General features: G+C 44.2%; 1 protein-coding gene across 1 annotated transcript in view; it reads right to left on the reverse strand.

The window, feature by feature from the left end:
- The window catches only part of loxhd1a (lipoxygenase homology PLAT domains 1a), a 207,014-nt gene that overhangs the window by 122,628 nt on the left and 68,573 nt on the right, over window positions 1–15,813 (reverse strand). Inside the window, exons 10-12 of the mRNA XM_055648000.1 lie at window positions 8,637–8,717; window positions 5,824–6,008; window positions 4,705–4,803 (exon numbers count right to left, since the gene is read on the reverse strand). Of these exons, the coding sequence (XP_055503975.1) occupies window positions 4,705–4,803; window positions 5,824–6,008; window positions 8,637–8,717 (365 nt within the window). The remainder of the gene's footprint in view (window positions 1–4,704; window positions 4,804–5,823; window positions 6,009–8,636; window positions 8,718–15,813) is intronic.

Below are 15,813 nucleotides of genomic sequence, written 5' to 3' on the forward strand. Positions count from 1 at the left end.
GCCAGCATGGATCCCTAATCAACCCAAAATGTTAGCCATAAAGGTCATAAGTGACAGGAGCAGAATTAGGCCATTCGGCCCATCAAATCTGCTCCACCATTCAGTCATGGTGTGAGCTATAGGGAGAGGTTGAGTAGGCTGGGTCTCTAGTCCATGGAGCGCAGGAAGACTTGGGAAGATCTTATAGAGGTATACAAGACCATGAGAGGAATAGATCAGGTAGATGCACAGAGTCTTTTGCCCAGAGTGGGGGAATTGAGGACCAGAGGACATAGGTTCAAGGTGAAAGGAAAAGATTTAATAGGAATCGGCTCGAATAGGCTCGAAGGGCCGAATGGCCTACTCCTGCACCTAATTTCTATGTTTCTATGTTTCTATGAATCGGAGTGGTAACTTTTTCACACAAAGGGTGGTGGGTGTATGGAACAAGCTGCCAGAGGTAGTTGAGACTGGGACTATCCCATCGTTTAAGGAACAGTTAGACAGGTACATGTATAGGACAGATTTGGAGGGATATGGACCAAGCGCGGGCAAATAGGACTAGTGTAGCTGGGACATTGTTGGCCGGTATGGGCGAGTTGGGCCGAAGGGCCTGTTTCCACACTGTATCACTATGATTCATGGCTAATTTATCTCTCCCTCCTAACCCCATCTCCTGCCTTCTCCCCATAACTCCTGACTCCCGTACTAATCAAGAATCTATCTATCTCTGCTTTAAAAATATCCATTGACTTGGCCTCCACAGCCTTCTGTGGCAAGGAATTCCACAAATTCACCACTCTCTGACTAAATAAATTTCTTCTCATCTCCTTCCTGAAGGAACGTTCTTTAATTCTGAGGCTATGACCTCTAGTCCTAGACTCTCCCACTAGTGGAAACATCTTCTTTACATCCAATCTATCACTTTCACTATTCTGTGTGTTTTAATGAGGTGTCCCCTCTCTTATTCTCCAATAAACCATCCATGTTCTCCAGAGATGCTGTCTGACCTGCTGAGTTAATCCAACAATTTGTATCCTTTTGTGTAAACCAGCATCTGCAGTTCCTTGTTTCTACATAGATCAGACATGATCATATTGAAAGATGGGGCAGGCTTGAAGAGCCAAATGGCCTACTCCTGCTTCTCTTTTCTTGTGTTCTTCAAGCAAAACAGGAATCAAGCAAATGGCCACTCAACACAACCTAGATCATTGCAGCCAGCTCTAGCTCCAGCTCCAGCTCCAGCTCCAGCTCATTTGTCCTTTTTCTTCATACAAGTTGCACAAAATGTTATAAAATATCCTTTATTTCCAGACACACCTATACCGGATATACCGTCAACAGCGCCATACCGGAAGTGGCGGCGCTGTAGAACAGCTGCGGCTTGCCTGCAGTCCGTCTGTTTTTACTTTTTTTTGTTGTTTTTTTTTTTGTTGTTTAGTTAAACTTTTATTAGGTTGTGTATGTGTGGGGGGAGGATGAAACATGTTTTCTTGTCTCTTCCTTCGGGGGAATGCGACTCTTCTTGTCGTATCCCCCTTCTCTGCCTCCGTCTGCGCTGAGGCCTAATGGCGGAGCTGGCGGCCTCCAACTGCGACCGACCTCGAGGCTCCGGAAGCAGAGCCTGCCAGGACTTACCAAAGCGAGGCTGGCCGAATTCGGAGCTGTGGCGGCATTCCGGCGTTCCGGTGGCGGCGGCATGACTCGGGGCTTAGGCGGTGCTCCGGTGGCAGCGGCCTGAATCCGGGGCTCGGCCGCGGGCCCAGTGGACGACATCGTCGGGAGCTCGCAGGTCACAGGCTGGTGACCTGTTTTTACGGAGCTCCCGCGGCAACAGCTGCGTCCGCTGGACTGGAGGGCGGCAGCTTCGACCACCCCGGGCCGCGGAGCTTGAACCGGCCCGCTCGCGGAGCACGCTTGAGCCGCGGGACTGACTTGCCATCACCCGGTGGGGTCACATCATCGGAGGCCTGGATCGCCTCAACGCAGAAGGAAAATAAGGAGGGAAGAGACAATGACTTTAAGACTTTTGCCTCCATCACAGTGAGGAGGTGCCTGGTGAACTCACTGTGGTGGATGTTAATTTGTATTTATTGTGTGTTTTGTTATTTATTATTATATGTATGACTGCAGGCAACGATATTTCGTTCAGACCGAAAGGTCTGAATGACAAATAAAGGAATCTAATCTAATCTAATCTAGTCACAAATTCCAGAGACCAGTTCGGGAGGATCACTATTTTCCCATCACAGATACTTTAATCACCATAATGAGCATTTTAATCACCTTCTCTTTCTTCTTGCGTATGGCATGCACAGTCTAAAGTTGTAGTACAACTTGTTCTATTTGATTTTATTTGATTGTGCACACCAGGTTGTTTGCATTCATCGAAATAGGGCGGGACCATGTGAAGGTTGCAATCTCCCACCCGTTTAATCGCCTGATGCTCTTAAACAGAGATATAGGTCCACCACACATTTTCCGGCAACAGGTGGTCCGGCACCTTCATTTACCCGAACAAAATTACGAGAGATCACTTGAAATCAGGATCATTCTCTCCTCTCCCCTCTCCTATTGGGAAAAATATATAAAACCTTGAAAGCACACACCACCAGATTCAAAAACAACCTTACCAGCTGTTATCAGTCTCTTCAATAGATCTCTTAGAAGCTAAGGATGTATTCCTGATCTCCCAACCTACCTCAATGTAGGCCTTGCATTTTTTTTTAATGCTACCTGTTGTATTCGTGAATGGTTTGGTTAAACTCACATACCATTTTAGGATGCAAAACAAAGTTTTTCACTCTATTTTGCTACATCGAATAGTAATAAACCAATACCGATACCAGTCCTGTGGTTAGTTTAAACACTGTGAGGATCAACAGTGTGATTTACATTTGCTCAGAGGGTTCAAAGGGAAATGATATTTTCAGTATCAAATTAGTGGGATCACAGGGAAATGAATATTCTGGTCTATCAATTCTTTCATTTCTTTTATCATTAAAAAGTTAAGCATGTGTGTAATCTTTTTGCTAGACTGATGGGATCAGCAGCCGCCTGTTCTCCTACTGAATATAAACAGAAAATGCTTAAAATATTCCATCGAACAGGCAGCGCCTGTTCTCTCCACAATTTCAAGTTTCAACCTGAAATTTTAACTGAAAGAGTTAATGATTCAGAAAAAGATTTAGAAAGATACAGAAAAAGACGCAAAGTGCTGGAGTAACTCAGCAGCTCAGGTAGCAACTATGGGGGACATTTCTAGTTTAGTCTTGTTTTGTTTATTGTCATGTATACCAAGGTGCAATGAACAGGTACCGAGATGCAGAGATGCTGCCTGACCTGCTCAGTTACTCCAGCACTTTGTGTCCTTTGGTGTATTAACCAGCATGTGCAGTTACTTGTTTCTATAAGTTGAAGATTCAGGTTGAAGATATTCTGGTGATGTTGGGATATGGCAGGAGAATCAGGGGATGTGAGATGGGAATAGATTGCAGTGGAATAGGAAGGGGAAAGGGATTAAGTGGCATTTTTGGGAGCAGGTGGAGTAAGTAAGTAAGTAATTAAGTTTTATTTATATAGCACGTTTTAAGTCAACTCACATTGACACCAAAGTGTTTTACATAAATTAAATAATAAGTTTCCATACAAACCATAGAAAACGGTTTAAAAAAATGAATAAAATGGACACATTATAGAGTTCAACACAAACGTCCCCCCACAGCAGAATCAAAAATGTCCACTGTGGGGAAAGGCACCAGAAAGTTAAGTCCTCTTCCTCTGTGAAACACCCGAGGTCGGGGCCCATTTGTGGCCGTGCAGCCAATCTGATGATTTTCAGGGCCCTCTTGCCGTGAAGATGGAACTTCGTCATCGGGTGAAACATTCCTCAGCAGCTTGGAAAAGTCTGGAGCGGCTGCCTCCTCCCCGGAGACCGGGGCACTCGTAGTCCTCAGGCCGCGCCGGTTGGAGCTCCGACCCCGGCAAACTCGATCCCAGGCTCTGCGGCGCTCCAAATCCAGCGCCGCCCACGGCCGGACGCCCGCAGCCCCAGCTTCGCGATGTTGGGATCGACGGCCACAGCGCTCCGGAGCTTACCGCACGGCGACCCGGTAGGCATCGCCCGCTCCGTGTTGGTATCCCAGCGCTGCGCCACCACCGCCGAAGCTGTAGTCCCAGCCGGTCCCGACAGGAAACGCCGCTCCATTCTCAATGGTAGGCTGCGAGGACGGGGCGAAGAAGCAGCTCGGAGGGATGCTGCCTCTCCGACCAGGTAGGTGACTAAGAAATAAAGTTTCCCCCTTCCCTACCCCCACCCCCCACATAGAAGACCTCCACTAACATTTTTTAACAGGACAAAATTAAATTAAATTAAAAAAAGGTGTTGAGACGGACTGCAGGCAGGCTGCCAGACACAGACGGCGCCCACTCCTGCACATCCGCCATCTTAGTGGAGACTTGATAGGCCAAATGCCCAACCTCCGTGACATAAGTAAATAAGAATATCAATGATAAAACTAAATGATAAAATATGAAAGGGCATCGACGCGAGACAATAACCCAGATTTCCAACACGTGCAGTTTTTTTGATTCTTCAATCCTTCTTCACTTGTGGGCGGAGCACCAAGGCAAATTCCTTGTATGTGAATACTTAGCCAATAAACTTACTTACTTACTTACTGTTACCAGTAAAGCAAATTGGTTAGAAAATAGAGAATCAATTACCTGTATCTCCATTCTCACCAAAAATGTTAATAAAGACGTCAGCATCAGTGCCACTGCCTTTGACATCGCCCGTGAAGACACTCACTATGTATTTGTTTACTGAGGAAGAAGAGAGAAAAGGTGTTAACGTTTAATGCTTTTGTACAATACACTTACCCACCAATGTCCCAGGGATATCAGTGTATTTGCCCCCTCCCTTCTCTTTATTCCCTCTATTTGGCGTTGTTTTTCTCCTGTCTCTTCTGCGTGGGATTCAGATTCAGATTCAGATTCAGATTCAATTTTAATTGTCATTGTCAGTGTACAGTACAGAGACAACGAAATGCATTTAGCATCTCCCTGGAAGAGCGACATAGCAAACGATTTGAATAAATAATGATAAGTGGCCGGGGGGAGGGGGGGGTGGTGGTTGGCAGTCACCGAGGTACGTTGTTGAGTAGAGTGACAGCCACCGGAAAGAAGCTGTTCAGATGTATTCCCTTGTCCACAATCACTCTTAGAAATTTCAGTGGATAATGAATCATTTTTACAAGCAATGTATTTGTAATGTCAAAGTGTATAAAGTCATGAGAGGAATAGATCGGCTAGATGCACAGAGTCTCTTGCCCGGACTATGTGAATCAAGGACCAGGGGACATAGGTTTAATTTGAAGGGGAAAAGATTTAATAATAATCTGAGGAGTAACTTTTTCACACAAAGGATGGTGGGTGTAGGGAACAAGCTGCCAGGGAACAAAGAGGTAGTTGAGGCAGGGTCAATCCCAACATTTAAGAAACAGTTAGGCAGGTACATGAATAGAACAGGTTTGGAGGGATATGGACCAAACACAGGCAGGTGAGACTAGTGTAGCTGGGACATGTTAGCCGGTGTGGGCAAGTTGGGCCGAAGGGTCTGTTTCCATACCGTATCACTCTGTGAGTCTCTGACTCGAAGATTGCAGACCAATGTCTCTGTGTAACTATAACACCATATTCTTGGGTAGTTTTCTCTTCACATTACCTGGTGTACTTGTGTATAGCTTGATTGCACCTATGGATGGTATTATTTGACTGGATAGCACGCAAACATATTTTTCACTGTCATTCAGTACACAATTAATCCATACCAACGTGGCTTACATTTAGGTACATCCATTGGGTTCATACTCCCTAGTAGATCACGCACATAGAGTCCATCCGCCTCTTCTTTGCTGAGCCATTGGTTACAGGGGAAGTAGTAGCGGAGGTGAGGGCGGTTCATGTCTGTGATCACAAGCCGATCCAAAAACCAGCTGGCACTCATTCCCGTATTGTCATGTTCGATCCTGTTGTGTGGAGAAAGGGAGAACAAACCACGCAGGCCTCTGGGTGAGAGACAACTGGAACAAAATGGCATCATCAAGGCAGATACACTTTTGTGGGTGGTATTTGTCACTGCTACTAGAACTATTTGTTTCCAGCTTTGGTTCATTCCTCTATGTGTTTTTCACCTTCTGATTCCTCATTTGATTCTGACCTTGTCAACATCTATCTAAATATTCCTCAAAAACATATCCTCAGATGCTTGGAATTATATGCAATATTTCCCTAGTGGTATAAATTTTATTATTAAGACATATAGCTGCATAAAAAGATGTTCTGCAGCCCAGGACATAGTGCAAGATTCAAACATTAATCTGGTCACTTGGACAATTAATTGCAGCTGACATCTGAGAACAATACTCAGGGAATGCTGAATGCTGCATTGTCAAAGGTGTCACCGCCCTATCTTGCACAAGATGGTGGTCTTCACACAAATTGTAAGCGATCCAATAGCAAAATGAGTAGGAGATGGATTTTGCTCTCTTAAGCAGCATTTATATAATTATCAAATAATTCTATTGAAAACATATCATTTAATCATTTGTCTCATGTGAAACTTTGATTAGGCCTCATTTGGAGTATTGCACACAGTCTGCTTGCCCTATCGCAGGAAGGATGTTGAGGTTTTAAAGGGGATATATAGAAGAGGTCTGTAAGGATGTTGCCTAGATTAAAGATATTAGCTATAAGGAGAGGCTGACCAAATTTGGATGTTTTCTCGAGAGTGTCCCAGGCTGAGGTGACACCTGATGGGCGTTTATTATTAGAGGTATAGATTGGGTAGCCAGTTAGAATCTTTTTTTCTCCTGTTTAGGAAATGTCATAGACTAGAGGGCACATATTTAATGGCAGGGTGGAAAAGTTCAAATGTGATGTGTGGAACAAGCTTTTTGTATGGAGAATGCTTGGAATGTGCTGCCAGGGGTGGTGGTGGAAGGAGATAGAGTCATAGCATGTGAGAGGCTTTTAGTGGGCACGCAAATATACAGAGACCGATGTGATGTGGATCATGCGCAGGCAGAAGGGGTTGGTTTTATTTAACATCATGTTCAGTACAGACATTGTGAGCCACAAGTCCCGTTCCTGTGCTGCCCTACGTTCTATGTTCCATGTTACTCCTTGAAGAGGAACACGGGATTATCCCAGATTCGGGTAAATATTTATTCTTCCATCAGCATCGCTAAAATAGATCATCAGGACATTATTAGCTTGTGGATTGTAGTATTTTGTGGTACATTGGGGTTTTTTGCATTATTATAATGGCTATAATGATACTAAAAAACTTTGGGACATCCTCTCTCATTCTCTCTCTCTTCTCCCTCTCCCTCTCCCTCTCCCTCCCTCCCTCCCACACCCCTCCCCCCCCTGCTTCTCCCCAATCTCCTCTCCCCCCTCCCTCCCTCTCTCCCTCCCTCTCTCTCTCCCCTCCCTCTCTCTCTCCCTCTCCCTCCTCTTCTCTCTCTCTCCCTCTCTCTCTCTCGTCTTTTACTTGTCCTCACCTCTCATTCTTTCTCTCATTTTTACTGTTATGAAGGTTGCAGATTGCATTTATTGTGTCTACCAACATTGGACCAGTGGCAAAATTGCAAGGTACTTCTTGCCTGTAAAACAAAATTGTCCTTTCTCTCCATCCTACTTGATGAGTTTAGTTTAGTTTAGAGATGCAGAGCAGAAACAGGCCCTACGGCCCACTGAATCTGCACCGAACAGCAATCCCTGCACATTGACATTATCCTACAGACACTAGGGACACTTTACATTTAATTCCCTCAATCATTTAGAGTCATAACGTCATTCAGCATGGAAACAGGCCACTCTGCCCAATAAGTCCACACTAATCAAGATGCCCTATCTATGCTAGTCCAATTTGCCTGTGTTTGGCTCTTATGCCTTGAAAACCTTTCTATCCAAGAACCTGTCCAAATGAGTTTCAAATGTTGTTACTGTACATGTCTCAGCTACATCGTCTGTTCCCTATACCTACCACCCTCCGAATGAAAAACTTGCCCCTCAGGTTTCTATTCATTCTTTCCTCCCTCATCTTAAACTTTGGCCTCTAGTTCTTGATTCCCCTATCCTGGGGAAAAAAATATGTATTCACCCTATTTCTTCTCCTCGTGATTTTATGCACCTCCATAAGATCATCCACCAGCCTCTTGTGATTCAAGGAATAAAGTCCTAGCCTGCCCAGTCTCTCCCTGTCGCACAGGCACTAAAGTCCTGGCAACATCCTCGTAAATCTTATCTGCACCATTTCCAGCTTAATGGCATCTTTCCTATAGAGGGTGACCAAAATGCGAAGTGGGGCCTCACCAGACTTCTCAAAATTTGAACACCTCACACTTATTTGTATTAAACTCCATTAACCATTCTTTAGCACACATCCCCAGCTGATCAAGATCTTCTGGAATTTTTCTCTGTCTACAAAGCACCTATTTTAATGTGTTTAAGAAGGAACTGCAGATGCTGGAAAATCGAAGGTACACAAAAATGCTGGAGAAACTCAGCGGGTGCAGCAGCATCTATGGAGCGAAGGAATTTGTAATTTGACACGGAAAATAAATCAAAGTAGTGGAGAGACATGTTAATACCTTACTTTCTTCAGCGGGCCCACGTTGTTGGTTTTGACCCGAAAAACATCAGTTTTGTTCTTTTCAAAGGCCGTTCTACATCTGCAATGCACAGATCAGGTGAAAAGGCAAATTCAATCCATGCAACTGAAATTTGATACTTAGTTTTGTAACCAGGGTGTAAACCTGAGAAATCAGGCATACTTTACCAAAGTGAATGCAATCCTTGGCTGTATTTCCTGTTACCCCCAAGAATGATGCATTCATCAAACCCAGCTTATAAAAGCAAGTTACTGAGGCAATCTTTCGAAATTCACTCAAAAATATTATGCAAACATGAATACAGTTTCCTAACATGCATTGTTATGAAAATTAAGAACATTCCTCTCTTCAAATTTAATATTGCCAATAAAATAAATCTGTTTGGGGTTAAAACAATATATGTCCCCTGGCCATATTAGTGAGTGCATGGTTAATATGTTCACATTAAAGACCTTGATCTACTCTTTTAACACTTATTTCAGACTAGTTATTATAATAGAGTTGATAACAAAGCACCATCCAGCAGACGAAGTATTCAGCTGCTCGAAACAGCAACAATAATTTCAGACTGCAGGACAATTCCACAATAATTCCCTTCTATCATGCCCTAGATTAACAACTTTTCCTTGGTTTCACTTCACTTGGTAGATTTCTGCCCCTCGTGTTTAATTCTGCTTTTGAGGTTCATTTTATAAAAGTAAGCTGGAGAATTTTATTTGGGCATCGATGATTTTCACCAGAGATAAGAAGGTAAGGAATATAATGGCCCGTATTTTCCAGAGAACTGTTGGCAGTTCTCCTTTCTTCTTTCCTCTATTTCACAAAGTGGTGATATTAGTTTTTTGAAGACTTTTGCCATGAGTAACTCAAGCTGCAGAAGGATAGATTTTGTCTTGGGGTACCATTGATTATTCCCTTTCACTTGCCTGCTTTTGATTGGGTAAAAAGGGCAATCCAAATATTTGTTGTATTTCAAAGCATCCCCAGAGACAAGGCGTGTGCGGTTAGAACTGTGGCTGTAGGTGACTAATGTTAGCTCCAATTGCTCCACCAAATGAAAGTCCATATTTCTTCAATGTTTTACCTTCATTTGACTTCAATGGAACAACTGGTTGGATTGACCAGTGGGATGACTTGGTTGCCATTTCCCATGATGAGTTTGTAAAGAAGTTATAATGAAATACCAGTGACAAAAGGTTCTATTTGATGGGGTGGGAGGGGTGGGAGGGGGTAACTTTTAAATCTCTCCCTGCACTGGAGACCCGACCTTTTCTTGTCGGGTCTCCGTTGTCGTTGGGGCTGCAATGAGGAGCGGCCTCCAACAGGAGAAGACCGGGGACTCTGGTGCCGACGACTCACCTCACCGTCGCGGAGCTGGCCGAGTCCAGAGCGGGTGGAACGGTGGTGGAGCGCTGCTGCTGCTGCGGCCCGACCTCCGGAGATTCGGAGGCTGCAACTGCGGGTCTGGCGGACGGCGGCACCGGGAGCCCGCGGATCCCTGGAGGGAGACCGCTTTTCAGGGCTCCCGCAACGGCGACTTCTCCCGCCAGAGTTGCGGGGTTGAAGAGCTCCTGGAGCCGGCCTTACATCACTGCCCCGCGCGGCTTGGAATGGCCGCGAGACTCTGCGAGCGCACGCCGGGGGCTCCAACACCAAGACCCGATGTGCGACCTCGCACCACCCGGCGTGGCTGGCCGCGGGACAACCGCCATCGCCAGCCGGGGGCTTTGACTTTGACTCTGACATCGGGGGGGGGGGGGGGGGGGGGAGAGTGCAGTGGAGAGATACGTTTTTTTTTGGCCTTCCATCACAGCAACGTGATGGATGTTTATGTAAAATGTAAATTATGTTGTGTAAAAATGACAATTAAATTGACTATTGACTATTGACTATTTGCAGAATCAGGCCATTTGGTGCATAAAGTCTACACTGCCATTTAATCATGGCTGATCTATCTCTCTCTCTCAACCCCATTCTCCTGCCTTCTCCCCATAACCCCTGACACCTTTACTAATCAAGAATATATAAATCTCCGCCAAAAAAAAATCCATTGACTTGAGCTCCACAGCCGTCTGTGGCAATGAATTCCACAGATTCACCACCCTCTGACTAAATAAATTCCTCTTCATTTCCTTTATTCTGAGGCTATGGCCTCTTGTCCTAGACTCCTCCACGTGGAAACATCCTCTCCACCTTCTCTCTATCCAGGCCTTTCACTATTCGTCTCTAATTCACTGTTTCCTCTATATTTTGTCCCTCCTATAGAATCCCGAGGCAATTAACAATATTGTAAAAAAAAAATACCATTGGATTTCTCAAGTTATCCAGTCATAATTCAACAAACAACATTCAAATGGATAGAAATAAATATCTTTCTTTATTTGATTAATATCCAAATCTTTAACTTGTCTAAAACTATTCATCGAGGTTATATTTCAAGACTGTTTTAGCATACAGTTATAATTTATTATTAAAATTGATTTGTCATTTGACTTTTATCTTTGCAATTCGTAGCAGCTATGAGGATAATTGATATTGCTGTGATATTTTCAAAGCTTATGATCATTACTACATGCACACCTGGTAGGAGATTTTACCAGGGACACTTACCTTCCTGGATTATGCCCCAAATGTGGGTTTTGTTTTCAAACTGTTATTTATTGATCATTTGAACACTTAAAAAAGAAAAATACATGTCATTTTATCCCATTTATCATGGTGTACATCTCCTGACTCGCTTGTTGTATTGCTCAGAAGATACGCATGATCAATCGGTGTAAAATTGCATGTATTCGTTTTTCTCCAAGTTGCTCAGAGAAAAAAAAAAATAGGCACTAGCAATGACTGTAAGAACCACAGAAGATTCATGATGTTTCATCGTTTTTATCAGATATGGAAGCTGCCAGATATCGAACGGGGCTTCCAACCCCAGCCTTCTTGGTCCAAACACTAACCAAATCCTGACAAATCCGTCTAAAACATCATGCATTTTCTCAAAAGCAAAAGCCTGAAACATTCGGAGTAAACGAGAGGAGAATTTTTTAATCTCGAGAATATTCCATACGTCATTTTCTATCCTCTTATCATGGCTTTTTGTGGTTGGATATGCTGTTTGGAGGAGTATCAGAGAAAGAGTGGGTGTCAGGTTGGGTGAATGTAGGTGGGTGTTTCATAGCCTTCATAGATTCGGTGGGTTGAAGGGCCTGTCTCCATGTTGTAGAAATGGATGAAAGTGTGTCAGCCCATTAGGGAGTAAAATGAACCGTTCCACGATTTGTGGATCAAATGGCTGAGTGGTTTGGGGAGAACATTTTATCAGACCTCCTTTATAAGGTTGTGCCAGGCATCTTCCAATGAAGAACAGATATACATGATGATCTGCTGTTGAAGGAGCGTTGGCGGAATAACTTGACCAGTCAAGTTGTCCTTTCCCATTTTCTTTGGAGGAGCAGCATGGTGGTGCAGCGGTAGAGTTGCTGCCTTACAGCACCAGGGACCTGGGTTTGATCCTGACCATGGGTGCTGTCTGTACAGACTTTGTACGTTCTCTCCGTGACCTGCGTGAGTTTTCTCCGGTACCTCCGGTTTACTCCCACACTCCAAAGACATACAGGTTTATAGGTTAATTGGCTTGGTATAATTGTAAAATGTCCTTAGCGTGTGTAGGACAGTGTAAAGTGTGCGGGGATCGCTGGTCGGCGCTGAGTCGGTGGGCCAAAGGGCCTGTTTCCTCGCTGTATCTCTAGACTAAACTAAACTAAAGCAGTTCTCTGGTGCATCCATCCATCCATCCTTGCATTTGCAGCGGTTCCAGAAGTACGAATGCCAATGGAGTCCAGAGGCAGAGACACAGGGAAGGAAGAACTCACTTTTCAGCAGTGCCAATGCAACAGATAATAAAATAAATGTATGAAAGGTTGGCAGTTTGCACGGACTAAACAAAATGGGCAGCTGGTCTAGTTATTCGATTAACGGGACTTTCTCATTCCTGTTGGTAAATCTAAAATGCCTCAGTGCAGCTGCGTGGCAAGAATTCTTTACTAAAGGCTGTTGCATCTGCACATTACCTCAGCATCTAGGGGTCTAATTACTAACCTCCTGGCTGTAATGAAATTGTCAGAATGTCGTACATAGAATTCAATTATAAAGAACAGATGGTTCATAATAGAATGGCATCACATTTAACAAAGAAGCCACTGATTCTTTAACAGCTCATGATAAGAAGGTCTGGAATCTCATGTGTTTTCTTGTATCTCAAATAGCCAACATTACTGCGCGATCCTGTTACAGATGAAGATACATGATATTCTATCCTTTTTGCTATGGTTTGTCGAACTTAAACATAATATCCAGTGTCAAAGAATGGTTCTGATCAAGTTATCCCAGCTGGAAACAGGGATGACAAGATAATTAGGCTGCGTATAGTGACAGATCCGAACATCTTATGACTCTTACTGAGACTCTTGTTGAGACTGAAGGTGAAGGTGAAGGGTACTTGTTCAAGAGAGAAACATAGACCAAATGGAGGAAACCAAATAGATAAAATTTCAGCCGGTGGCAATAGGTTCAGAGTGCGTTGTTCCACGCAGCAATATAATTCTGAGGTGCAGCTTTAACCAAGTTTACTGCAAAGAGTCAAATCTATGTAAAGTCACTCTGATATCTCCTCATCTTACATAGGTTGGTGCCTCGAGTACCTTGGCCGAGGCCTGGCAGCAGGACATTCATCTGGTTAGTTCACATAAGTTGAGTGTTAAAAAATAATGAGGATGGAATAATTTCAAAAAAGGATCAAACTGGTTATGTGTTGAAGGAGGCAGAAATAGACAGGTGTGAAGTTGTTATAGAGAGAGCTGGTTTCAATTCAGTAAATGTTGGGGTTCATATGGATACAGAATGGAAGGGAAAACCTTGGTGTTTAATGGATTGAATCCCTTCATCATTTAAATGATGTTGACAAGAATGCCACTTGGGGCCAGTGGGAATAAAATTAAAATGTATAACCAGATGCTGGTTTACGCAAAAGGACACAAAGTGCTGGAGGAATCACAGTGGCTCAGGCAGCATCTCTGGAGAACAAGGATAGGTGACTTTTCGCGTTGCGATCGTTCTTCAGACTGAAGACGTGTCCTGGCCCGAAAACGTCACCTATCCAAGATCCCTAGAGATGCTGCCTGCCCTGCTGAGTTACTCCAGCACAAGAGAAAGGGCTTAAGAATGAGATAAGTGTTGGTGGGATGGGGTATTATCATTAGATGCAGCTTTGGAAGGGGAAAGGAAGGTCAGACTGAGGAGGAAGAGGCTAACACTTCTCCCAGGACTTGGATTGTGACAAATAAACTTGACTTGACTTGACTTGACTTGATTAGCAGGCTACCTGCCTCTCAATGGATTTGGCAGCAACTAGATACCATGAACCTTGAACCTTGACACTTGACTTCCTCAGTCGGTGACATGCTACAGTGCTGACATCTACAGGACACCAGTTCATTTGGATTAGTTGGTTCTCCTGTCCTTGGAGCCCGATTCTGCCTGCCTCAAATGGTGTAGGTGAGTAGGAACCAGGAACACACGGTGACCAAGAACTGGTGAATAGTTGTTTAGGGATGGTAATCAGGATAATCCAGCAAATTATAGGGCAATGACCCTTCCGTCAATGTGAGAGAAATTATTAAAGAAGATTCTGGCGGTTGGATTTACTCAAATTTGGCAGGGAGTGGAATTAGGGATATTCAGCAAGGACAAGGTAGGTCATGTCTTACAAGCCTGATGAGCATTTTATGAAGGTGACAAAGATGATTGATGCAGGTAGAACAGTTGTATACGTGGACATTAGTAAAGCATTCAACAAAGTCCCTCATGGTTGGCTGCCGGAGAAGATTAAGATACATGGGATTTTGGGAGATTAGATTGAAAATTGGCATGCCCATAGAATACAGAGGTTTGTGATGGAAGGCGGTTATTCTTACTGGAGGCCTGCTACCAGTTGTGTTCCACAGGGATTAGTATCGGGACTTCCAGTGTTTGTGATATATATGAATGACTTGGATGCAAATGTAGGTGGGCTGATAAGTAAGTTTGCATATGACAGAAAGATCATGTCATAAGTGATAGGAGTAGAATTAGGCCAATCGGCCCATCAAGTCTACTCCGTCATTACTATCATGGCCGATCTATTGCTCCCTCATAACCCCATTCTCCTGCCTTTTCCCCATAACTGACAGCTGTTCTAATCAAGAATCTATCTATCTCTGCCTTAAAAATAACCACTGACTGGGCCTCCACAGCCGTCTGTGGCAAAGAATTCCACAGATTCACCACCCTCTGACTAAAGAAATATCTCCTCATCTCCTTTCTAAAAGAATGTCCTTCAATTCTGAGGCTATGACCTCTAGTCCTAGACTCTCCCACTAGTGGAAACATCCTGTCCACATCCACTCCATCCAAGCCTTTCAATGAGATCTCCCCCCATTCTTCTAAACTGCAGCGAGTACTGGCCCATTGCCGACAAAGGCTCATCATAGGTTAACCTACTCATTCCTGGGATCATTCTTGAAAACCTCCTCTGGACCCTCTGGAGAGGGTCAGCACATCCTTCCTCAGAAATGGTGCCCAGAATTGCTGACAATATTCCAAATGCGGCCTTACCAGCGCCTTATAGAGCCTCAACATTACATCCCTGTTTTTGTATACATGGCCTCTTCAAATAAATGCTAGCATTGATTTTACTTTCTTTACTACTGATTCGGCCTGCAGATTAACCTTTTGGAAATCCTGCACAGCACTCCCAAGACATGCCCATGGGCCCCAGCTATGCCTGCCTCTCTGTAGATCCTTGTTCGAGATGTACCAGGGCCCCATCCTCAACGTCTACATCCGCTACATCGATAATTGCATCGGTGCCACCTCCTGCGCCCACACACAACTCACTAACTTCATCAACTTCACCACTAACTTCCGTCCGGCATTCAAATACACCTGGACCATTTCCAACACTTCCCAACCATTTCTTGACCTCACTATCTCCATCGCAGGTGACAGACTTCTGACCGACATCTACTATAAACCCGCTGACTCTCACAGCTCTCTAGACTACACTTCTTCCCACCCTGCTTCCTCTAAGGACTCCATCCCCATTCTCAATTCCTCCGTCTAC

This window comes from Leucoraja erinacea, chromosome 1, assembly GCF_028641065.1.
Source record: "Leucoraja erinacea ecotype New England chromosome 1, Leri_hhj_1, whole genome shotgun sequence".
In the NCBI taxonomy this organism is placed as follows: domain Eukaryota; kingdom Metazoa; phylum Chordata; class Chondrichthyes; order Rajiformes; family Rajidae; genus Leucoraja; species Leucoraja erinaceus.